At 38.0% G+C, this 24,231-nt stretch overlaps 3 protein-coding genes and 1 long non-coding RNA gene across 4 annotated transcripts; 3 read left to right on the top strand and 1 right to left on the bottom strand.

The window, feature by feature from the left end:
• The first annotated feature begins 3,612 nt into the window (after positions 1-3,612).
• LOC143857342 (uncharacterized) lies at positions 3,613-5,109 on the top strand. The gene has a single exon (XM_077367774.1). The coding sequence runs from the start codon at positions 3,676-3,678 to the stop codon at positions 4,945-4,947; it is 1,272 nt and encodes a 423-aa protein (XP_077223889.1). The 5' UTR covers positions 3,613-3,675; the 3' UTR covers positions 4,948-5,109.
• Positions 5,110-6,392: 1,283 nt separating this feature from the next.
• On the top strand, positions 6,393-9,598 carry LOC143857247 (epoxide hydrolase 2-like). The gene is made up of 5 exons (XM_077367669.1): positions 6,393-6,574; positions 6,670-6,884; positions 7,500-7,670; positions 8,725-8,960; positions 9,164-9,598. Exons 1-5 carry the CDS (start codon positions 6,505-6,507, stop codon positions 9,408-9,410), a joined length of 939 nt encoding a protein of 312 aa, XP_077223784.1. The 5' UTR covers positions 6,393-6,504; the 3' UTR covers positions 9,411-9,598.
• Positions 9,599-17,553: 7,955 nt separating this feature from the next.
• Positions 17,554-21,629, top strand: LOC143857133 (uncharacterized). The gene is made up of 2 exons (XR_013238455.1): positions 17,554-17,799; positions 21,309-21,629. It is a non-coding gene; the product is annotated as an uncharacterized LOC143857133 (long non-coding RNA).
• Positions 21,196-23,792, bottom strand: LOC143857132 (peroxidase P7-like). The gene is made up of 4 exons (XM_077367451.1): positions 23,563-23,792; positions 22,114-22,305; positions 21,772-21,937; positions 21,196-21,681 (listed from the first exon to the last, which is right to left on the bottom strand). Exons 1-4 carry the CDS (start codon positions 23,773-23,775, stop codon positions 21,290-21,292), a joined length of 963 nt encoding a protein of 320 aa, XP_077223566.1. The 5' UTR covers positions 23,776-23,792; the 3' UTR covers positions 21,196-21,289.
• Positions 23,793-24,231: the final 439 nt, after the last annotated feature.

The following is a 24,231-nucleotide window of genomic DNA, read 5'->3' as shown; positions in this document are numbered from 1 at the left end:
AATTTTATTAATATATTTACACCATAATGACTTAAAACAGGGGGCTAGGCCCCATAAGTCCGAATGTAAGAGTTCCAAAAGTGTAGATGTACAAACCAGCTAAATTAAATATAGTTTTGGAGAAGGAAAATTATATATGATTAGTAATATGTTTATTTGAAGCTATCTGGCGAAACATGGAGTTAGCTGGATGAACCAATTCATGTGTTGATTGCACGGAGGGGAATAGTAGTATGATCAGTGTGAAGATCAATGGCTCCAGTATGCGAAATTGGCATTTTGTTAGGAGAATTTCTGAAGAGTATGAAGGGCCGTAGTCATTTGATGGGTATCCCTTATGTCAGGTACTACTGTTGATGTTCATGGCAGCAAGGGCTTGAGTGTCACCACAGGTTGGAGAGCAAGATCCCAAACTAGATAAGAGTTAGTATACGGGAGATGAGTTCCTAATGGGAGGTATTGTAGCTCCAATAACTCTGTCCACTCATCTCGCCAGACTCAGAGAGTCCCACTGTAACTGGAAATTTCTAGTCCTACTACGAGTTGAATTTAGGCAAGTGGTCACCACCGGGACATTGTCCTGAAGATGCCGTAAAACAAATACCACATTTATCCTTCCACCATTCCTCATTTACTTGGTGGGTCCTATGGGAGGTGGAACACTGATTTGTTAGTGCATATGCCCTAAAGTCAGTACTTTGATGTATTTACTCATTAATTCATTAATAAAGTTTCGTTTCATGACATTCACCGGGTATAACAATAGAGTGTGTGATGTGCTTATTCCTTATAGCACACATTTGTCCTTGGATGATCGTAGGAATATCGTGCCCTTAGATTCACGTAGGAATATCATGCCCTTAGATTCACATATCCTAAGGGGCAGAGAGATATGATATTCTAGTTCTTTGTAGGCCTAAAAGTTTCTGGTTGGGTTTTTGACTGGACATCTTTTCATGTAGACAACCAGCATCAGACCTTGCCTCCATACACAAATTGGAAAATTAAAAAATTGGAGAGGGGTTAAAAGTTGCACAAATGGGTTTTGGTAAATGGTGAAACTACGGGACAATGCAACACACCGTTCGCGCACACGCATTGCACTATCCGCGCACGAACAGTGTCGGTAGGGCGATAGTGGAGTTTGACTTAAATTGAAAGTTACTTTCCTTACTAAGAGGTGGAGGATTCCTTGTTGGGAATCCCTATTGATCCCATGGGTTACCCTATGACCTGGCACTAACCATTAGTGATCTAAATCGAGAACTACTCTAAAATAGACCAAAGCCATAAGGTGGGCCTGCTGACCAATATGACTTCAAAAGAGTTATTCTACAAAAAAATGTTTTGACCGTTTCTTTGAAACTTTTTTTTTGGAAAATCAGTAGGCTGCATCAATCCTTTTTTTTTTTTTTTTTTTAAGAAACGCATCTAAGCCTTTGAGTGCTAGGCCATGTTTGTAGTTGTTTGTGCAAGATGAGGTCTTAACCATGATCAATGAAATTCTATACAATTTAACACTATTTTACCACGCCCAACAGAACAACCAAAATTAATTCAAGAGCAAGGAGATTTTACGGGCACTTTTACTCAACTCAACTCAAATAAGCCTTTGTCCAAAACTAATTAGGGTCCGCTAATGAATCCTTTAGAAAATTTTCATGAAGATTTTATGGGTACTTTTAACGCATAAAATTGGCTTAAAATAATTGGAAGGATGAAGGATTGTTGGAGTAAATGATATTTAATTCAAGGTTAACATGTGGCATGCGGAAAGGAAACTCTTTCATGACCAATCTTCCAATTCTCCATATTTTCATGGGAAATATAATTATTATACACTTGAAAAAGTAACATGTAATGAAAAAAAAAGGTGGATTATCTTCTACATATCCCAGAATGACTTATCCTTGAAAATAGGGTATGATATCCGGAATAAAAATGATATTTTACCCCGAGTCATACCAAAAACAATGTCTAAAACGAGAATTTATATGATGGGTAGCCGTGAAAACACGCGAAGTCTTAAAAAGTAGGTACGGCCCACTTTTTTTTATGATCCAAACCGTTCATCTGTTTGTTCACAATGTAAATAGGTTGTGCCTCAAAAATAATTTCCATAGGATGATCCTAACCCTCCGATCTACACTGATCTGAAAATGGAGTGCCCCAAAAATCATTTATGAAATCTTCTACAGATCGGAGGGTTAGGATCATCCTCTGGAAATGGGTTTTTGGGGCACAACCTATTAACGTTGTGCCCAAACTGATGAACGGTTTGGAATCAGGAAAAAAAAAAAAGTGGGCCGTACCTACTTTTTTAGACTTCACGTGTTTTCGCGGCCACCCATCATATAAATTCTCGTCTAAAACATTGGTGGATGTGGTCAAAGATTGTATAATCCTCTCTCATTTTAGGGCATCTCGCATCAGCAATGGAGTTGGGATGGGAGATATCTGTGAAGACTCTTTTGGATTGACAAGGCTTTTGGCATATATTTCAATCAATTTCTATTTCAAACTTACAAAAAAAGGTTGAGATAGTCATGAAACTCATTTTTCTCATCTACTTAGTCGCCCCTTGTTTTTATCATCCACTTGGCGGATAAAGAAAATATAAATTTTAAGATTTGCTAGGGACAAACGCAGAAGGCATATCATGGCTGGGCTGTTGCATGTGAGACCGGCCACCTCGTATGAATTAAATTAATAAGACAAAATCTGAGCCTGTGTGGTTGGTCTCACATGCAACAGCCCAATCGCAAAATGCCTTCTGAGATGGTCCCTAGCAATTCCATTTTAAAAAGGATGGTAGGGTCGCTGATGTGGCATTATAAAAGTCCACTAAAAAAGATTTTACTAGATTGAAAAAATCTCCGACATATGCTGCAATTTTTGAAAGAATTAAAAATCTTAATTTGTGCTTTATTACTAAATTTATAAGGGATTTGCGAAGGTCCATCGCAAAAGGCATTTCGCGGCCAGCCACCTCGTGAATGAAGACAACCAGCCACCTTGTGAATGAAGACAAAAGCTCACGATGTGGCTGGTCTGATGTGCGACAGACCAGCCGCGAAATGCCTTTTGTGATGAACGCTAGCTATTCCCAATTTATAAAGCAAAATATCTTAGTTGTTAAATCACATCTTTGAGGGTATGTGGCAGCAAGGTTTTAAATTTCGGCCGAAATTTCGAATTTCGGTGAGGACCGAAATTGAAACATTCCGAAATGTTGAGATTTCGGAAATGTCAGAAATTTCGGCAAATTTGTTTTATTAAATATTAATTTTTTATTCGTTTATAGAATTTCAGCCGAAATTACCGAAATTTCAGCCCAAAAAAATGACATTAGGAGCGCCTTTACCGAATTTCGGCCAAAATTTCTGGATTTCAGCTAAAATTTCGGTTTCGGTGGGGACCAAAATTACCAAAAAATCGAAATTTAAAACCTTATGTGGCAGACTAACGTTTTTTAACTTTTACAGGGGTGCGAATTATCCTAGAGGGGTGGGAATTTATCATTGCCCTTTTTTTAAGGTAGCCTAACTGCAAGTAAATGTAGTTATATTTTGATTTTTGCCGCGTCTGCCATTAACAAAGCTTTCCAATTGCTTTGCTGCAACTCCATTCGTCCTTTTCAAAGTCAGAGAATGAAATCAATCCCTCCTTGCAAAGATGGATAGTGGAACTAGAACCCCTTTTCTTCTTCTCCCCAATCTGAAAAAGTTAAAGAGATGTTTTGTAATTCTCTTCTTCCTCCAGACCTCTCTCCTCTCCCTTCTCTTCTTCATCTTCTACTTAGCCATTCCTTTCCCTTCCAAAACTCACACCCTCTCATACCCTTTCTCAGGCAGAGAAACAACACCTATCTCTTCTTCTTCTTCTTCTTCAATTATGTACGCGGTCAAGGAAGAAATTGCACCCATCAAACAGAAAACCCATCAAGAGCTAAACAATTTACAACCCTTTCTTCCTCCATTGAACATTTCTTTGTCTCAAAAGCCAAGATGGTTGAGGAGAAACAGACCCATGTTCAAGATTCTGCAGCAAACCGCGCGTTCCAAGCGATTTTCATCCAGAGCAAAGGAATTCTTGACTGGGTCTTGTGAGCTTTGTTTCTTCATGACTTGGATTTCTTCACTGGAATCATTTGGTCAGCGGGAGTTATTTACAATAGAGAGCATTTTCAAATCACACCCACATGCCTGTCTTCTTATAATCTCAACTTCTATGGATTCAAAGAGAGGTTTACATCTTTTAAGACCCTTCTCTTTGCGGGGTTTTCGGGTATCAGCAATATCACCTGATTTTTCTTACATTTTCAAGAACACCTATGCAGAATTGTGGTTTGATAGGCTAAGGAAGGGGAATATCAATCCTGGTGAAGTTTCTCTGGGTCAGAACATCTCCAATTTGCTCCGCCTTGCCCTGTTATACAAATTTGGAGGAATTTATCTAGACACTGATGTCTTAGTCCTCAAGAGCTTCTCTACTCTGAGGAATGTTATTGGGGCTCAGACAATCAATGTCGAGACTGGAAATTGGAGTAGACTAAATAACGCGGTCATGATATTTGATAAGAAACATCCCCTCCTTTACAAATTCATCAAGGAATTCATGCTTACATTCGATGGAAACAAGTGGGGGCACAATGGTCCCTATTTGGTTTCAAGGGTGGTCTCAAGGGTGATTGGGAGACCTGGTTTTAATTTCACTGTGTTGCCACCATTGGCGTTTTATCCAGTCGATTGGAGCAGGATACATAGCCTCTTTCATGGGCCCAGGGATGGTGGGCATTCGAAATGGGTGATGGCAAAGCTTGAGCAGATTCGCAAAGAGAGCTTTGCAGTTCATCTGTGGAATAGACAGAGTAGAAGTCTCCAAGTGGAAGAAGGGAGCGTTATTAGTCATATAATCTCAGATTGCTGTGTTCTATATAATTCATAGCTATCTGTTTTGTAAGTAGTACAATGGAGTGGAAGGTAATGAATCAACTCCTTCTCCAGATTAAATATTTATGTAGTTTACTGTAAGGGATCATCTCACTCCATTCCTTGATTTCAATATTTGAGAAAAAAAAGTAAGAAAGAGAAATTATTTTTCTTCTCAGCACAGGGTCTTCTCTTATTTCAATTTTATAAATGTGCAATGAATTCTAAGGCAGGATATTGACTATTATCTGATCTCTGCCTATCTTTCTCACCATCTCAAGTGATATTTTTGGTTTATCTGATGAAAGTTGGGCAAGATTATTAGTCTCTAGCCCAAAAGAGAGAAGATAGAACGATGCAGACGCTTATTACATGTGACACTGTTCTTGCTTTTGGGGTCATTCCTGAGAATTAGTCGTGCGGGTACTCTTGATGAGATTTCTGTGTTGTACGCAGTGACTGTCGTAGGCCACGTTAATGATCTCCTCCCTTTGGTTGAAGAAGCTTTCATCAATTGCTGCAGCATATTCATTTTTTAGTAAGGAGCAGCTAAGCAAACCAATATTTTGGGTGAGATAGAAAGGAACAGAAATGGCTTGGCTCACACTGAACTAAAGATTTTCGGAGGGATTTTCATCCTCACGAAATTCTCTCTCTCTCTCTCTCTCTCTCACACACACACACACACACACACACACACACACACACAAATCCAGAGAGGATCGAGTAGATCAATGTTAAGGACAATCGAGTTGCCCAAGGTTGAAGACAACATTGTTTTTCAATTTTTTCCCCTTTTCGTTTTTTGTTGTTGTTGTGGTTTCTCAATTTTGACTTTCCTGTTCTTACCCAAACATTAGAATTAGGCATCCCATACCGCTTATGGAGAGAATTGGAATAGGATTGGATTGGGTTGGGGATTCCAATTCTCGATTTCGGCGATCCAAGCGCACCCTCAAGGCAAACAGAGAATGGAGGATGCTGACTGACTTGCATGCTATGGTGATAGAATTGGCTCTGTTTGGATGCCACATGCAAGGCATCCTCTGGCAATTTTCCAAACAAAACAAATCAATTTTCTTCAACTTTATGGTGCGGAAATTTATGGTGCTTGGTTGCCAATGTAGCAACAAAATCCCTAAGAACTACCAGACAAGAGACACGTGTAATGGGGCATATCACATATCTTTTCATATGAAATAATCCAAAAAATAAGAAATTTCATAAGTAATCCTCCCTCTCCCGATTAACTTTGCATCCAAACAAGGATTTTACTTGGCTTTTCCGTGGTTTTAAAACCCTGCCCCCGCTTGATGGACTTTATTTGCCCAAAGAATGCTTAAGCATCCAAACAGAGTCTAGGAAAAACCTGAGTGGTCAATAAATTCTAAAACGAATGTAACACGTGAAATGTGCTCGTTTGGCATCATACGTCAAATAGTAGTTTGTGGGCTGTGACTTTTTATATTTTTTGAGGACACAGGTCAACTGAGTTTTTATATGTTGTGTGCTTTTTATATGATGTTTTAGCCCCTCCAATTACTTCCTTCCTTCCTTATCATACTCGATTGAAATGGATCAGATACAACACAAATATCTCAACATAAGAGGCCTTAAGCTTCACGTTGCTGAGATCGGAAAGGGTGCTAATAATTTTAAATATGCTTCTCCCCTTTTCTCCCAATCCAATCCCTTCTAGGTGCTTACTGGGTTTTTTTTTTTTTTTGAACAACAACAGGTCCATTAGTTGTAGTTTTCTTGCATGGATTTCCTGAGATATGGTATTCTTGGAGATACCAGATGTTGGCAGTAGCCAATGCTGGATTCAGAGCAATCGCCCCTGATTTCAGAGGTTATGGCCTTTCCCAAACCCCTCCTCAACCTGAAAAAGCATCCTTCATTGACCTTGTCGATGACCTCCTTGCCATTCTTGATTCCTTCTCCATTTCAAAGGTAACCCTTTTACCTCTTTCTCTTATTGTACTACTAATTATGATGAATTGCCCATTTACAAATTCATAAAAAGGGTAATATATGGGTAACTTCATTATAGTAGAGTAATCAAAATGAGGGGGTTCATGCTTCGTATACAAAATTTGCTTGGAAGTTGATTCCCCTTAGCTTGATAGACTTTTGGGTCATTTGCTTTGGGTGATATCCTTCCTTGGAGCCTTTTCTTGCCCTTCAGGAGGTTTGAGAGAGAAAATTTCAGTGGTGGACTTGGAAGTTGTTTTGGTTTGGATGTCTGTCAATTCAAGTTTGTAATGATGTAATGATGTAACTAAGAATAGTTCTTTTTGTTTCGTCTTTTGGTCAGGAGTATACTCTTGACCAATCATACTATGTAAATGCTAGCTGGGACTCCTGGTCCCCAATGTAATTCTCATAGTATCAATATATCTTGGTCATTTTTCAAAAAAAAAAAAAAGAGGCTCAGAAATTAAAACGGTGGAGTGTTGATTTGATCGAATGATCCTTTTGGTTTTGCTCTAGTAATTTCAATTAATGTTTGAATTCTTCTTCTTCTTCTTCTTCTTCTTCTTCTGATGATGATGATGGTCAATCAAGGCGTTTCTTATCGGGAAGGATTTTGGAGCACGACCCGCTTACCAGTTCACTCTTCTGCATCCTGAAAGGGTGTTGGGAGTCATAACATTAGGGGCGCCCTTCATGGTTTCAGGACCCCATGCATTCCTTCGTGATCTTCTCCCTGAAGGCTTCTACATGTTGAGGTGGCAGGTACTCTACTTTTTCTTTCTTTTGCTCCTTCCTCAACTACTCAATCACTATTGTTAGATGGATCTGAGTTCTGGAATAAGAAAAATTAAACCATTAGCTGCAAATAAAATCAGACCCAATTGAAGAATATAACCATTAAAGAAATCAATTGAAGATTATCTGACAAGAAGAATAGGTGAATCTGTTTATAGCATATTCCACCCCACTATAGCCAACCCAACTCATTCATTCACCCAAGTAGATTTCTCAAGAATCAAGTGCTTCTACTGAATGGACTATTCAAAAAAAAGAAGAATAATTGCTTATCCTGGTCTTGTATTCTCGAATCAAAAGAAGTTACTAGATGAAAAGAGGGGGCTTCGATCAGCTGCTTTGGGTGTTATCTGTGTGTATTTTCCATTCGGCTAATCACTGTATTTAATATTTGTACACATATACAGCTCATTATATTATCATATTAAACCGTTTGAGTTTGAGATAAACTCTAGCTCAAGCAACCCAGTAACTGAGACTATTGCTTTGCCCCTCACTAGCCGCTTAATCTGTGGCCGTGACCTCCCATTCGATTTGGGTGTCCCCACCCCACCTGAAGCACTTGGAAACTTAGAAGTTTGATTTGTTGGCCATACCAAATAGTAGTCTATCAGGTAAAAGTGGGTTATCAATCCCTTTTAGGGCAGCCTTACCCAGTGGTTCGTTGGCATATTTTACCAACATGTTATGAAGTTAAAACCATTCCCATGAGTTCAAGTGTATAAAATTGAATCCAGGGATTTAGACTTTACAGAATCTTATCAAAATTCAAAAACAATGAACAGAAGTTGATTTACAAAGCACATGGGTTCTAGTTTCTAGACACTACTTACTTCAAGCATTTAAATATACATGGAAGAGATGAAGGCTTTCCAAGAGTGTTCGTTGTCCTGCCACATTGTTACTATGGTGTTTAAGCCCGTGATACAATAGATCAAGTATTTAACATCTAGCCTCCTTTGCTCACCTGTAATTTTACTCCCATGTAAATCATATGCTGGTATGCTACTTTTTTTTTCAGGAACCTGGAAGAGCTGAAGCCGATTTCGGACGCTTCAATATCAAGACAGTTGTGAGAAACATCTACATTCTCTTTTCTGGAAGTGAACTTCCGGTAGCTGGGAAGGATCAGGAGATCATGGACTTGGTGGACCCATCCACTCCTTTACCCTTGTGGTTCACTGATGAAGATCTAACAGCCTATGCAGCTTTATATGAGAATTCGGGATTCCGCTTACCATTGCAAGTGAAATATAGGTAAGTACGCTGACAGAGCTATAAACATGTATCTGAATAGCCACCGCCATTCTTAGTTCTGTTTCATAAACTCCGTCCCACTCTTTCTGATATTTTCAATACTTGGACTGTCAAAAGATCTTGAGGAAATGTACTTTTCTATCTTTTGCTCAAGGAGAGCTCTATTAGTCAATGTAATAACATAGCTTATGGGTTTGTCATAGGTCGTCGTTGGAAGCGTCAGGCATAACAGATCCAAAGGTCCAAGTTCCTGCATTGCTGGTCATGGGTGGGAAGGACTATGTCCTCAAGTTCCCAGGCATGGAAGACTATGTAAAGAGTGGAAAGGTTAAGGACTATGTCCCAGATTTGGAGATCGTATTCCTGCCCGAAGGAACTCATTTTGTTCAGGAACAGTTTCCTGAACAGGTGAACCAGCTCATCATCGCCTTTCTCAATAAACATGCATGAGTTCTACTTCAGTTAAGCGACCCAAGCATCCCATCTTTACATATCTATGTTTGTAAGTTTGTGGCTTTCTCAATAAATATATATGATCATGTAACCTACACACTTGAACGTCATAACATGTCAAATGTTTTGTTGATACTACAACGGCATATTAAATCAATGGACAAGAATGATTGCCATTTATTTTATTCTCTCTAGTGGTTTGAAGTTAAATTTACACTTCTGGATGCTTTATGTCAAAATGAAAATAAAAATCAGGCCCAATGCTAAAGGCATTTGAATCTCATACCATGTCAGATGTTCAATACATACTATGATGGCAACAGATCCCATATAGACTGAATTTGTGGTTTATACATCTGAAACCCAAAGCATTCCAAATGTACACTGATAATTGCACCTATATGTCTTAAAAATAGATCAGTTATAGCTGAATTTTTTTTTTGTCTCAATATGTGCTTCATTTTTACATTGGCACTGCCTATATCTGTACAATTCTTTAGTAAATGACATCATGATCAGGTTCAATGGAAGTTCAGCAATTCCCTTCCCTGATCATAATGCAACAACTATGTAACTATTGGTAAGCAAATTTGATCATTGCCACATGATCAACCAATACCGGTTTGAATCTTGGAGACGTCGAAAACTTAGATTTGTTCAATTTGCGGTTCCAGCAAAACTTTTCACAGGGAGAAAGATGAACAATCTCATTGCAAACCTGATAAGCAAACTGAAGTTCCATAAGGATCTGACAGATTGCTGAGAAAGAATGCCAGGTTTCCTAAAAGGTCTTTTGCTGCTTCAGGTCATATGGATAGTTACAAGGGTTGAAGGCCTAATTCTTAGACTACATATAGTGGGGATAATTGATGGTTGAAGAACTGATTGTTTCAAATAGAAGGAATTATTAGTAATAGCTAACGAGAAGGAATGGGCCCAAAAAGACTGAGGTGGTGAAAGTACAAGCAAAGTAACAAAAACCAGAAAGAAATTACATAAGTGAGAAAGCAAACAGAGTGTTCATAAGGAGGAAGGAAGTCAAAAAAGCTCCAAGTGGGGTATACAGAGTCCAAAGTGGGCCAGTCGACCGGCATCAACTTTAGAGGACCTGCACTCATGCTGAAAGCGCACCCTGTGACCTTCAATTTGCCAATGATTTCTTCAATCGCATCAACGAATCTCCACGGGTAATGAGATCCACATCGCCGACTGATGACTAGAATATGATGCGTTAGTCTGCCCATTGTTTTCCTTGGGACATACAACCTAGTTACACATTAGATATAAGAACCATTTGCATTAGCTTAGGGTTAAAAAACTTATATTTAGTTAGGGCATATAAGGAGTCCTAAAATTCATAATCCACTTAAATTTAAATATTGTTCCAGAAGCTTTAAAAATCTTTGATATTATAGTTACAAACTTTTCTCCCCTCCACCACCCTCGGAACACTGAATTGAAACCATTTCACCTAACCCTAAACTGAAGCGCTGCCCCTTAGATTATATAAATACCCAGCACATGTACTAAAAATACCACTAATAACATGGTTAACCTCGTGGTCTGGGGCTCTATCCCTGGGTGATGATGCCCCACCGAGCGTAAAGTGTACAGTAATACATTGGTGATCACTAACCAACAGAATACAGACATCTATCACAGCAGTCTCATCTGATAGAGTCTAAACCTAGTCAATTTACATATTGTCATATTGGCATTTAGTCTCTCTACCAAAGAGTGGCATCATTCCACTGTCTCTCATACAGGCTGTGGAAAGCCAGAAAAAAATGGTACAAAGCAAAACCTTATAAAAAACAATGGGCATGCTAACTTTCAGTGGCACCTTATGCATGTCAACGCACCAACATTGCTTAACCTCTATCCTTTTTTTTAATGGTTAAACCAATATTCGTCATGCAATGTCTTTCAAAAACACAGAGGGAGGGGAGTAAACTGCACCCACAAACTCTCCATTAGGGACTGGGCAAGACAACATCTGGGCAAAACATTTGTCCTAAACTTGAATAGAGAGAGAGAGAGAGAGAGAGAGAGAGAGAGAGAGAGAGAGAGAGAGAGCGCAGAAGAGAGGTCTAGTAGAGAGAATGCAGGTTCAATGCAATGGAAGATTCAACCATCTCCAGCCCTACCTAGTTGATTTTTTAACAAATCATAGGCAATCTGAGACAATCCTATGAGGTTCGTACATCGGCGTCATCCTTAAACGGGTTCTGTTGAAGGGGCTAGCTTTACAGCACAAACTATTCAGGCGATTAATCATCAATTCTGAAAGAACCCACCTCCAAAACATTCACAACCACACAAGAATTCTTATCTAAATCACGTACAAATCCTCTCAAGACTACAAGCTAGACTCATAACTCTTCCACTTCATCCAAAGCAAGAAATCTTATCTAAATCAAACATTTGCATATATACTGTCTCTAAAATGGGAACCGTTATCCATCACCACGCCCTATCAAACCACATTTAAAACCCAAGACTCCTATGTCCTAGACCGCCTTACATTTTACAAACAAGTTTCGGAACCAACAGATGAACTCTACAGCTACCCTGTATCTGATTATCCAAATTTTCAGGTGAGCTCTTCCTGGCATCAATGGAACAACCCTTCTAGGCCACCAGCCTCTACTCTGAAAATGAGACCCCACTCTTGCTCGTTAATAATTCCTTAAAAATACAGACCATCTCAATGCATTGTGGGACACTGGAAATTCTGACTGGATTCAAGTGCTTTCCCGACTCTCCATTGGGCTATTTCAAGTAACTCTTTGAATCTTGTTCTTCGCATAAAATGAGGCAGGTGATTCTAGTATCTACCACTTCGCCAAAATTTAGCATCCTTTATTTTCTTGTAGCAACCTGTACAAGGGAAACCAAGAAGGGGCTCTCAGACAGTAAGGGCTCAATATTATTTTTACAATGGCCACACGGCTAAACCCAAGGACTGAGATGGTCGAATAACAAGGGAAACCAAGAAGGGGCTCTCAGACAGTAAGGGCTCAACATTATTTTTAGAATGGCCACACGGCTAAACCCAAGGACTGAGATGGTCGAATAACAAGGACCCAGTATTTAATTCATTCTATTATTTGATTATGAATTAAATAAAGGCAGGGAGTGCTGAAAACCTTTGACCTATCTGGGGTGGGGGCAATTAAGGGGTTTAATGGGTTTTTGCTGTATGTTTTTTTTTTTTTTTTTGCATTGGTGGGATGCCTTGTCCCCGTTGATGTAATCTTGCTTACAGAAATTAATAAAGTTGTTACGTTTCAAAAAAATATTTAATTCATCCTCTGCCTATCAAAGATTGACAAGGGTCAGCATTTATTCCACTTGGGCAATAAAGAAGAAGCTGATAGCTAATGTGTGAACTTGTATACTCTCTCCTCTGGTATATAAGCAGTTGCAAGAGAAACATTGGGCAATCGAAAATGAACTCCTGCCAGACTGTTTGGCCACTTAGCATTGAATGTTAACTTACCATCTCCGCAAATGGACTCATTTCCAGATTGGTTAGATCCCATAAATCTCTTCTGTCAATCCAGCAACTGTGATCAACATTATGTCTTCAATTAATTCATTAAAATACCCAATGCATTTAATTCGAAATCCAGGACATCACACCAGATATCATTCTTATCAGCCAAGCGAGCAACTCTTATCAAGAATATTGGATGCTTGATGGTAATTGGATGCATTTCCAAACTTCACAAAGCTGAAAGATAAATCTAGATAAGTCTTCTAGTTGGTTAAGGACTCTTGGTAGTTACAAGTTTGTTTTACATAGGATAAGTTTATGAATTTTTTTATAAAAATACTTGTTTAGTTGTGAAAGATTAGAAGTTTTATTAGGAACTTTATTCCTAGTAGGCATTTTTCATTAAGAAGATGAATTGGTTGAGTTAGGCCAAGAAACTCTTTTATACAGGCAGGCTCTTTGATGCAGGAGCATCCCCTTGGAGTGTTTACGTCGGCCTTTCATGACTCTTTAGCTTAGGGTTTTTTTTATCTTGCTTCAATTGCATTAGTGTCCTATTCTGTAATTCTAGTTACTTTTGTCCCTTCTTAGTCTATTTGGGTTAATTAGGGGTAAGATCAATTGTCATCTCAGGAAACCTATAAAAGGCAATTTTCATTTCATTTTGTAATCAGCCTACTTGAATTTAAATGGAATGAGAAATTAGATTGGAGACAATTCTCCCTAGGGAGAATTCTTGGCTGTGCATTATTCGGTTCGGTTTTTGGATTTTTCAGTTCGGTTTCAGTTACACTATTTAGCATATTTCGGTTTTCGGTTTCCGGTTTGGTTTGTAAAAAAAAACTTCGGTTTTAACCGAACAACCGAAGTATTGATGGCAGTAAAAGAAAAGCCTTAAAAATTTATTTGTTATTTGATATATTTTATGTCACTCTCTTTTTGACTTTTCAAACTAATTTAAATAGGGGAAATGACTAAAAAAGAGGGCTTTCTACTGATTATGACGTGGCAAGGGGGGTGTTTTTTAAATTACAAATTTGAAGTGATGTTGACTAGTTTGGATGGGTTTGGGACAAAAATGCCCTCATTGTAAAAAAATGTTAGTTTTAGTTTTAGTTTTTCTTTTTTTAACATTCTCTCTCTCTCTCTCTCTCTCTCTCTCTGCAAATACCTTGCCGGCAGAAATTTTTCGGCAACTCTCTCTTTCTCTCTCTCTCGCTGCAAATACCCCTTGCCGGTGGAAATTTTCCGGCAACTCTCTCTCTCTCTCTCTCTCTCTGCAAATACCCCTTGCCGGCGGAAATTTTCTGGCAACTCTCTCCGTCTCTCTCTCTCTCTCTCGCTGCAAATACCCCTTGCCGGCGGAAATTTTTTGGCAACTCTCTCTCTCTCTCTCTCTCTCTCTCTCTCTCCCTCTCTCTCCCTCTGCAAATCTCACCAGCAAATCTCTGAGAAATTTTTTTTTTTTTCAGAACTCCGAGATTTCCTCTCGGAATTCCGCAGTAAACAACATAGTATTCGGAAGTTCGAGCTTTTCTCTCGGAATTCCGCAGCAAACATCACAGTTAGAAAAAAAAGTTCTCGGAATTCCAAGAACTGTTCCATGCACGTTTAAAACTCTGGAACTTGCTATTTATTTTTTCAATTGCCCCTTCTATTTTTCATTCTTTTTCCCTTCTCTCTCAAACCCTTTCCAAACCCTAACTCTATTAACAAATTTTCCTCAAAATTCCACAAAATCTAACCATAATCCATCATCTTCTTCCTCCAAAACCCTCTTTTTTAGCCAAAAACCCAAAACCAGTGGTAATCATAAATAAACAACTTATAAATACTCTAAAACCACTGCTACTCCTATATAAACCACTTACAGACACTCTAAACTACTGTTTACGCTATATAAACCACTTGTAAATACTCTAAACCACTGCTTACCCCTATATAAACTACTTACAAACACTTTAAACTACTGCTTACACTGTATAAACAACTTATAAACACTATAAACCACTGCTAAGCCTATATAAACCACTTATAAACACTCTAAACCACTTATAAACAGTCTAAACCATTGTTTACCATATATTATACACTTATAAACCCTCTAAACCACTGCTACGCTTATATGAACAACATATAAACACTCTAAACCATTGTTTACCCTATATAAACCACTTGTAAACACTCTAAACCACTGCTTACCCTATATAAACCAATTATAAACACTATAAACTACTGCTTACCCTGTATAAACCACTTATAAAGACTATAAACTACTGGCAAGCCTATATAAACCAATTATAAATATTCTAAACCACTATCGGCTTATATAAACCACTGTTTACCCTATATAAACCACTTGTAAAAACTCTAAACCACTTCTTACCCCTATATAAATCACTTACAAACACTATATAACACTGCTTACACTGTATAAACAACTTATAAACACTCTAAATCACTGTTTACCCTATATAAACCACTTGTAAATACTCTAAACCACTGCTTACCCCTATATAAACCACTTACAAACACTATAAAACACTGCTTACACTGTATAAACAACTTATAAACACTCTAAACCACTGTTTACCTATATAAACCACTTATAAATACTTTAAACCACTGCTTACCCATATATAAACCACTTACAAACACTATAAAACACTGCTTACACTGTATAAACAACTTATAAACACTCTAAACCATTGTTTACCCTATATAAACCACTTGTAAATACTCTAAACCACTGCTTACCCCTATATAAATCACTTACAAACACTGTATAAACAACTTATAAACACTCTAAACCACTGTTAATCCTATATAAACTAGTTATAAACAATCTAAACCACTGTTAGACTTATATAAACAACTTATAAATACTCTAAACCATTGTCTAAACCATTGTTTACCATATATTATACATTTATAAACCCTCTAAACCACTGCTAGGCTTATATAAAACACTTGTGAACACCCTAAACCACTGTTTACCCTATATAAACCACTTGTAAACACTATAAACAACTGCTTACCCTATATAAATCACTTATAAACATATAAACTACTGTTTATCCTGTATAAACCACTTATAAACACTTAAAATCACTGATAAGCCTATATAAACCACTTATAAACACTATAAACCACTGCTAGGTTTGTATAAACCACTATTTACCCTATATAAACCACTTGTAAACACTCTAAACCACTGCTTACCCTATATAAACCACTTATAAACACTATAAACTACTTCTTACCCTGTATAAACCATTTATAAACACTTTAAACCACTGGTAAGCCTATATAAACCACTTATAAACACTCTAAACCACTGATAGACTTAGATAAACCACTGTTTACCCTATATAAACCACTTGTAAACACTCTAAACCACTGGTTACCTTATATAAACTACTTATAAACACTATAAACTATTGCTTAACCTATATAAATCACTTATAAACACTCTAAACCATTGTTAAGCCATATAAACCAATTATAAACACTACAAACCACTGGTAAACCTAAATAAACCACTACTTAGGATTATAAACCATTACTGAGGATTCTTAACCAAAGAAGCTATATAAACCACTTATAAACACCCACTTAGTGGCCTTCAGTAGTGGTTTATCGTAGTGAAATAGTGGTTTAACTTAAGAAATTAGTAGTTTACAGTAAAATAACAATGATTATAAAATGTTTAAAGTAATTTAAATATGATTAAATAGTGATTGAAGGCTTTGTGCAATGGAAGACAGTAGTTTAACATGGAGAACTTTCATTCAAGTTTGTAAACATGCCTTATAATAAAAAGAGAAGGGAGATGGCTAGAAATATACACCTTTCCATTGAATGGATGCTTTGTGCAATGGAATGGTGGTTTGTAGTGAAGGTTTTTGCGATTTCGGAATCCAATAACATTTTTTTGCAATCGTTGTTGCAAATGGAGGCGTTGTGCAATGCAAGTAAGGGTTTGACATCTAAAAATGAGGCTTTCAGCAATAGAATGGAGCTTTTGGCATCTAACAATGGAGGTTTTTGGGTTTTTCAGACGTACGTTTTTTTTTTGTAGGTAGGAGGAAGAAGAAGAAGAGGGAAAAAGGTGGGTTTTGGGATTTGTATTGTAAATGTAATCATTTCAAAAAAGGTGATTTGAGAGAGAGAGAGAGAGAGAGAGAGAGAGAGAGAGAATCAAGGACATTTTAGTCATATGCACTCTTGATTGGTGATTTAGAACCCCTCTTGACACGTCATAGTCAGTAGAAAGCCCATTTATTTGGTCATTTTCTCATTTAAATATTGGCATGTGGTCTTGTCTTTTCCGCCCAACAGTAGTATAATACAACCCTTTTTTTAATGCAAAATGTGGTCTCGTCTTTAATGCCTTTTGTCACGTCAAATCAAATTAAGAGGTGGTGTATTATTCTATAAGGTGAATAAAAAAACAACTAGCACAGCTTGCTACTTGCCTAGGGTTTGTATCGTTTTTTAATGCAAAATGTGGTCTTGTATTTAATGCCTTTTGTCACGTGAAATCACATTCAGAGGTGGTGTAAGATCAAAACACAACTAGCACATCTGCCTACATGAGGGTTTATACGTTATGCTTTTTAACACACTCACACTCACTCACTCTCTCTCTCTCTCTCTCTCTCTCTCTCTCTCTCTCTCTCTCTCTCCTGTAGTTTTTACAAATTAGGATTTTCAGAGGCTAAGATTGAGAAGTGAGAACTGAAGAAGAATAAGATCTCCACAGCACGCGGCCACGCCTCCACGTCCGCAAGACCACTCTAACTCCGGCGATTGTCATCGGCCACGACTCCAACTTCGTGACTCCACCCACGGCTGTCATGGCCACCACTATCTCTGTTTTAAAAGGTACAAAATGGGATTTCTCACTCTCTCTGTTTTAAAAGGTACAAAATGATTTGTTTTCTACTTTTGTCCACTTTTTACTCCTAAAATACAAGCTGAAATGGGGGGTTTATAAACTTGTTCTTGTCTTACTCATTAATTCGGTTATAACCGAAGAATCGATTTTTTTTCGGTTTCGGTTCAAGTTCGGTTAGAACGTAATTCGGTTCGGTTTCGGTTTTCTTTTTTCAGTAACCGAAATATTTCGGTTCGGTTATTTTCAACTATTTCGGTTCGGTTTCAACCGAATGAACAGCCCTAGAGAATTCCCTCTTGTAAATTCATCCAAGGATAGAGGGATTTGGATAGGGCTGCAAATGAGCCGAGCCGAGCTGAGCTTTGGGGTGTTCGGGCTCGGCTTGTTTAGTTTTTAAGAAGGCTCGTGTTCGGCTCGGCTCGTTTAGTTTTCGAAAAAGCTCTGCTCGGCTCGGCTCGGCTCGTTAAGTGGAACGAACCGAGCTTAAGCTCGGCTCGTCTCAAGAATGATAAAAACATATATATGTGGGATTTGAACCCAAGCCCCCTCTAAATCCGGTGACTTAACCACTCGGCCAAACCTTCATTTGTAACAAACAACCCACATTCTTTTATTTTATATATAAAAAACAAATATAATCCAAGCTTTAAAGCTCGGCTCGGCTCGTTTTTGAACCGAGCCTAAAAAGCTCACGACCTTTTCCGAGCCGAACTATACAAAGCTCAAGTTCGGGTCGTTTATTTTGGCGAGCCTAATTTTTGGGCTCGGGTTCGGCTCGTTTAGTAAACGAACGAGCCAGAGCCGAGCTTTTAACCAGTCAAACCCAAATATGTTCGCGAGCCAGCTCGGTTCATTTGCAGCCCTAGTTTTGGAAGCTTGATCACCAAGTTTCCTTCTCTTTTGACCTTCACATTGTAATTTAAAAATTCAGGGCTAGCATTAAGTTTTAGAACTTACTGTGCATGGACGAATTCTAGGTACTCGCTCTGTATTGCACGATTCTACTCATAACCTAAGGAATCCAAGCCTTTTAGTTGTAAGCTGATTCCATATCAAGAAGTACTCGATGTCGACACTCTTAAATGATCAACATGATCTGAATGTCCATTTGGACATACCCTGATTTTTTTTGAAGCCACTCGAAACATCAGATCCAAATGGGGACAACAGCTTGTACATCAAACTGTGCTCCAAGTTGAAGTTTAGATCCTCCTCTTCTCCGTACCAATTTATGTAGTTTAATCCACATTTTAAGAAATCCTTACAGATTACAAAGTCTTAACAAGATTTGAGAAGTGCATGTTGATGTTCTGTTCGTCTGAGCTTGATTATTAAGATGCAGAACCGAGAGAACCCCATGCGTTTGAAGTATTGCGAGCCGACCCTATCAAGACTGATTCAGTGAAACACAATATCAAAACTCACCCGGAGTTAGAAGAATTAAGGGCAATCTCTAGAGAAATCCAACCAGCTGACAGTCCATCCTACTCTAGTTCAGAAATCTGAACTTAGTGACTAATTTTCCAATCTCCTTGCCTCTACAAATCATATAATTGCTTAGGTCATCACTTCCATGATTGGTCACCAATTCCCCTGTAAGTTATTTTACATCACTCTTGGACGTTGCTATATAGGATGAAGAAAACTTTGAATCTCTTTAATAAAAAAATTCCTTTTATCAGTTTACCTCTTCTCCTCTTTTCTTTGTTTATTCTTTTGTGTTTTTGTTTGGGTTTCCATTTGTTTATGTCGGTAAGCTCCCACACTAGAGATTTGATTACATGATTTGTTTGATTCTAAAAATAACCACTTTCAGATTACTCCTCCTTTCTCAATCGAACTCAAATGTGCATACAATCTACTTTTTCGAGATTTTTGGGTGTTGTGCCCATTGAAGGTTCTTAATTCGAAGAATAAAGACACAATCAAAATCTCATAAGCCACAAAAGTCGTATTTGGGAGAAATCTTCCTATACAATCCGATAAAGGAAGAGTTGCCATTGGAATTAGGTTCCAGGACCCAATACCAAACATACATCCCCATATTGGTTTGTTCTATATATATACTAGCATCTATCTCATGCCTGCCAAGCTTCATTCTGCTAAAGCAAATAGGAAAATTGATTTTCTAGATATGAGTTTTCTAAATGCAATTCTGTTACTAGAAGTACTAAAAAAATTCATTTGGATTCTTCGTTCCAAATTGAGAATCTAGAGAATGATTTAAATTATGTGTAGAGAAAAAACTTGTAGGGTGAATAGATATGTCCTCTCTTTTTTTGTTGGGTAGAAGAGGGAGAGGAGAGGGATGTTATAGGGTGCTAAAATCAAGGAAAAAATATTTTTTTTCATGAATTTTGTGCAAGCTTCTTTGTGTGTGTGTGTGTGTGTGTGTGAGAGAGAGAGAGAGAGAGAGAGAGAGAGAGAGAGAGAGAGAGAGAGAGAGAGAGAGAGAGAGAGAGAGAGAGAGAGAGAGAGAGGAATTATTGGCTTCTAAAGAGATAATGTGAGGAATTATTGGCTTCTAAAGAGATAATGTAAGAGATTTTCGTTTTTACTTAAGGGGAATATTGTTTAAAAAGGAAAATGATATGATTAGTATAATTAGATAATATTTTCAAAACTATGCAAAGAAGATATGAGAGCCGAGGAGTATTCTAGCTTTTCATCATTTTTATGTAATTGGGGTATTTTATTTATTTTCCATGACTTACTGGTATATTGGTCATTTTTACCACGACCAAGGAGTATTCTAGCTTTTTTATCATATATGGGGGTATTTTGATCATTTTTTTTGTCTTAAAAGTATTTTTGTCATTTTCCATGACGCAGGGTATTCTACTCAATTTTACCCGATACGGCATATTTTGATCATTTTTTATTACATGGGTATGTTGGTGGATTTTGGTTTTGAAAGAATTCAAATCCAAATCCAAAGAGCATCTAAACAAGAGATTTTTTTAATTTAGATTTGAAATCCAAATCTTTACATGGTCATCCAAACGACACTATTTATAAATTTGCGAATTTTAAAATTATGAGATTTGATAAATCCAAATTCAACTCCAAATCCAAATTCAAGGTGCATCCAAACACAAAGGTTATTTAATCATGTCTACTTGATCATTTAGTGTAACTAGTCAACTGGTTAAATAAAGGGAAATGATATCCAGTGTTTTGATAAACATGCGCTCCACTTGTCTGTCTTGTAGTATTTAAAGAGCTTTTTGAGAACTGTAATATCCTCTGAGATCTCTTTAAATACTACACGACAGACAAGTGGAGCGCATGTTTATCAAAACACTCTGGCGCTGATATCATTTCCCTACATAAAAGCATAGTTTTCATAGATAAATCTCAAACAAGCACATAAATAACTCCCATCCAAAACTCTCCTTTTCATCTGTTTTATTGTTAGGAAACACAAAACCTATAAAACCCAAACAGGATATATGAAATTCAATCCAAGAATGATCCTTAGTTCCTTCTCCTGCAGTTTTTCCTGATCTCCCCATTGGAACCGGTGAGAGGTTTGATGTCCCCCATCTTTATCATGGCTGCGACGAAGTCGGAATTGAAGGTGCCTGGGTTGTTGCTATAAGTCCTGACTTGGGAGTCTGTTGATCCGCCATTGAACAATTGTTGATCAGAGTGAAGAAGGCCCCTCCGATTAAAGAGGTTCTTGTAGTAATTGTTATCAAAGGCTGTAGGCGTTTGAAGATCTAGAGGCGCCAAGTTATTGTCGCCTGAACCTGAAGCCCTTGGGCAATTTCCCTGTCTTGTACTTGCGAAGGTGCTATCGATGTTGCTCTCGTTATATATCCTATTTCTAAAATTTGTACACCTTGCTTGTCCAATGGTATGTGAACCTATTTGAACGAACTCATATGAGAAAGAGGGAGAGAGACAGAAAGAGAAAGATAGAAAACTAGAAAGCTAGAGAGAGATTTTATACGTACCAGCTAAGGCGACCATTTCCCTAGCAGATAGACCTTGAGCACTGAAGCTAGAGATTAGGTTGCTGAGGCTAGAAGTTGGAGGGGGAATGCTGTTATTAGCTGCAGCTTGGCTAGCAGTCCTTGCATCTCTTCTCCCAAGTTTGACATTCCAACTAGGCCCTCCAAGCTACACCACATACCACATAGTGACTTTAACATGATAAGAAATCTTTACTTCAGAGATATGAACAATAATCAAAGAAGAACATGCAACAATAGATGTTCTCCTTCTACAAGACATCAGGTCAATCAAGACCATCTAAATGAGACATTAGGCATCGAAGGTAGAATTTAGTTACTTACTATGACGACAGAGTCTCGAGAGGCAATAGCCAATATGTCGGCACATGACACAACTCCTGGGCACACCTTCTCTACATTGGACTTTATATTGTCCACCACGTTGAATCCTCTAGCTGAATTCCGATTGGGAGCGGCATTTTTCTCTCCGATGAAGTTTGATGTGTCGTCAAGAAGGAGCGACCCATCGCAGCCCTACACCAACACAATTGCTTTATTTGCACAAACAGTCTCGTAGTTTCACAATTTACAAATAGAGTCCTTTGAGTGAATTTTGCAAATCAAGTCCTGCCATCAATTTGTGACCAAAATGCCCAAATTTTTTACTTATAAGAGACCCAATTCAAATCCATGCATCAAGTGAGGCCCACGATTTTGCCTCATGCTTTGATGTGGTAGGTTCCACGGAAGATCCCTGTATATGGTGGGTCCCACAAAGACGTAAAGGTGGTAAGATGGAAGTACCACCCCTGATAATTGCAAAAACCCCAATAGCGGCTTCTCAAAAAGTGAGCTGCTGTTAGATCAAATATCAAGGAAGGGATGATGAGTATGTCTTTGTAGGCCCGCTCATCATATGATCTCTCCCCTTCACATGCACATGTCTTACCGAGATTTTATATGGTGTAAGCCCTTATAGTCCCTTATTTTTTTAAAAGTACTGTACGACCCACACTTTTTACTGATCCAAACCGTCCATTTGATGGGCCATAGAAGAAATAGGTTGTGCCCTAAAAATCATTTCCAGAGGATGATCATAGCCCTTCGATCTAAATAGTTTTCCATAATATGAATTTCCTCAATAGATCGAAGGGCTATGATCATCCTCTGGAAATGATTTTTTCGGCACAACCTATTTATATCATGGCCCATCACATGGACAGTTTGGATCATCGTATGTGTAGGCCGCCGGGCAGTACTTTTAGAAAAATAAGAGACTATAAGGGCTTGCACCATGTAAAATCTCACGTTTTACCTGTCAGCTCTTTTCTGTAAATTACTTAATGACACAAGGAAATTACATTAGAGCACCATTAGAAAAGTCCACGTGGCTTCCCAAGATGTGCCTTTGCCTTTCTTATTGGTGCAAGTAAAGGGTCACACCCAAATTCATATGGCTTCCAACCACCATAACAAATGAGGGCCGTTCGGGAATAATATCATAAATATTAAAGAGTGATTTACTAGGGACCATCGAAGAAAGCATTTCCCCGGCGGGGTGTTGCATGAGAGAACAGCCACTTCAGTTGAATTAAATGAATAAGACAAAATCTGAGCCTATGTGGCTGCTCTCTCATGCAACAGGTCACCCGCGAAATGACTTCTGCGATGGTCCCAAGCAAATCCCTATTAAAAAATACTATCTCTATATCACATAACTAAACTACATACAATCGAAGCATCCTAAATCCTAAAATCACTCTCTAGAAAGACATAACCATAAAAAATTACATTGACAAAGCAATCATGGAAGAACAGGCGAAGAAGTGATGCGCCCATCCGACGCTCATTTTGTATTGCAGAATTGACGGTACACTTCACTGTGGTAAAGAGATTTGGGCAAGAATTCGAGTAGAAACTGGTGGAGAGTTGGGCAGAGGAGGTGCCCAAGAAGAGCAAGAGAAGAAGAGCCAAGGTAGTAGAGAGCAAGGAGAAAGAAGCCATAGCTTGCTAATATTGGAGAGGAGTGTGGCAAAACATGTGTGAATCAATCTTATATAGGGTCTAATTAAGAGGCTGCGGTCTTTATCCAATTAATATCTTTGGCACCGGCAGTTCACCTACTCCATGCGACCACTGCATGGAACCTAATTACGTTCACATTTACGTTTGAAAATTAGGTCCATAAGGATAAACAAAACACCTTTATGTTTTTGGCAGACTGATGAAGGGGTTTGAAAATGAGATTGGTTATTAGTCAACAAGAATCATGATTTAGCCAAAAAGTTTTACTTTCCTAACACTTTTTTCTATTAAACTCCAACCTACTTAACAAAACGCCTTTGAATTACGCTCACCCTACTTTGTTTTTGCATTCTCATTCAAACTACAATCATTTTAATATGAAAAATATTACGACTATATAAAAATATTTTTGAGTAGTAAAATCTTTATTTTTGA

Source organism: Tasmannia lanceolata, unplaced genomic scaffold (genome assembly GCF_043159265.1).
Source record: "Tasmannia lanceolata isolate RefF3 unplaced genomic scaffold, GAP_Taslan_0.1 ptg000024l, whole genome shotgun sequence".
Taxonomy (NCBI): Eukaryota; Viridiplantae; Streptophyta; class Magnoliopsida; order Canellales; family Winteraceae; genus Tasmannia; species Tasmannia lanceolata.
This window is presented reverse-complemented; position numbering and strand designations above follow the sequence as displayed.

What these genes read in the sequence shown, in the direction of transcription:
- LOC143857342 (XM_077367774.1), top strand. Translation starts at nt 3,676, where the DNA reads ATGGATAGTGGAACTAGAACCCCTTTTCTTCTTCTCCCCAATCTGAAA.
- LOC143857247 (XM_077367669.1), top strand. Translation starts at nt 6,505, where the DNA reads ATGGATCAGATACAACACAAATATCTCAACATAAGAGGCCTTAAGCTT. An exon ending in CGTTGCTGAGATCGGAAAGG is followed by an intron (nt 6,575 to 6,669) that starts GTGCTAATAATT and finishes GAACAACAACAG; the next exon opens with GTCCATTAGTTGTAGTTTTC. An exon ending in TCTACATGTTGAGGTGGCAG is followed by an intron (nt 7,671 to 8,724) that starts GTACTCTACTTT and finishes TTTTTTTTTCAG; the next exon opens with GAACCTGGAAGAGCTGAAGC.
- LOC143857132 (XM_077367451.1), bottom strand. Translation starts at nt 23,775, where the DNA reads ATGGCTTCTTTCTCCTTGCTCTCTACTACCTTGGCTCTTCTTCTCTTG. An exon ending in CTCGAGACTCTGTCGTCATA is followed by an intron (nt 21,938 to 22,113) that starts GTAAGTAACTAA and finishes TATGTGGTGTAG; the next exon opens with CTTGGAGGGCCTAGTTGGAA. An exon ending in GGAAATGGTCGCCTTAGCTG is followed by an intron (nt 21,682 to 21,771) that starts GTACGTATAAAA and finishes TCGTTCAAATAG; the next exon opens with GTTCACATACCATTGGACAA.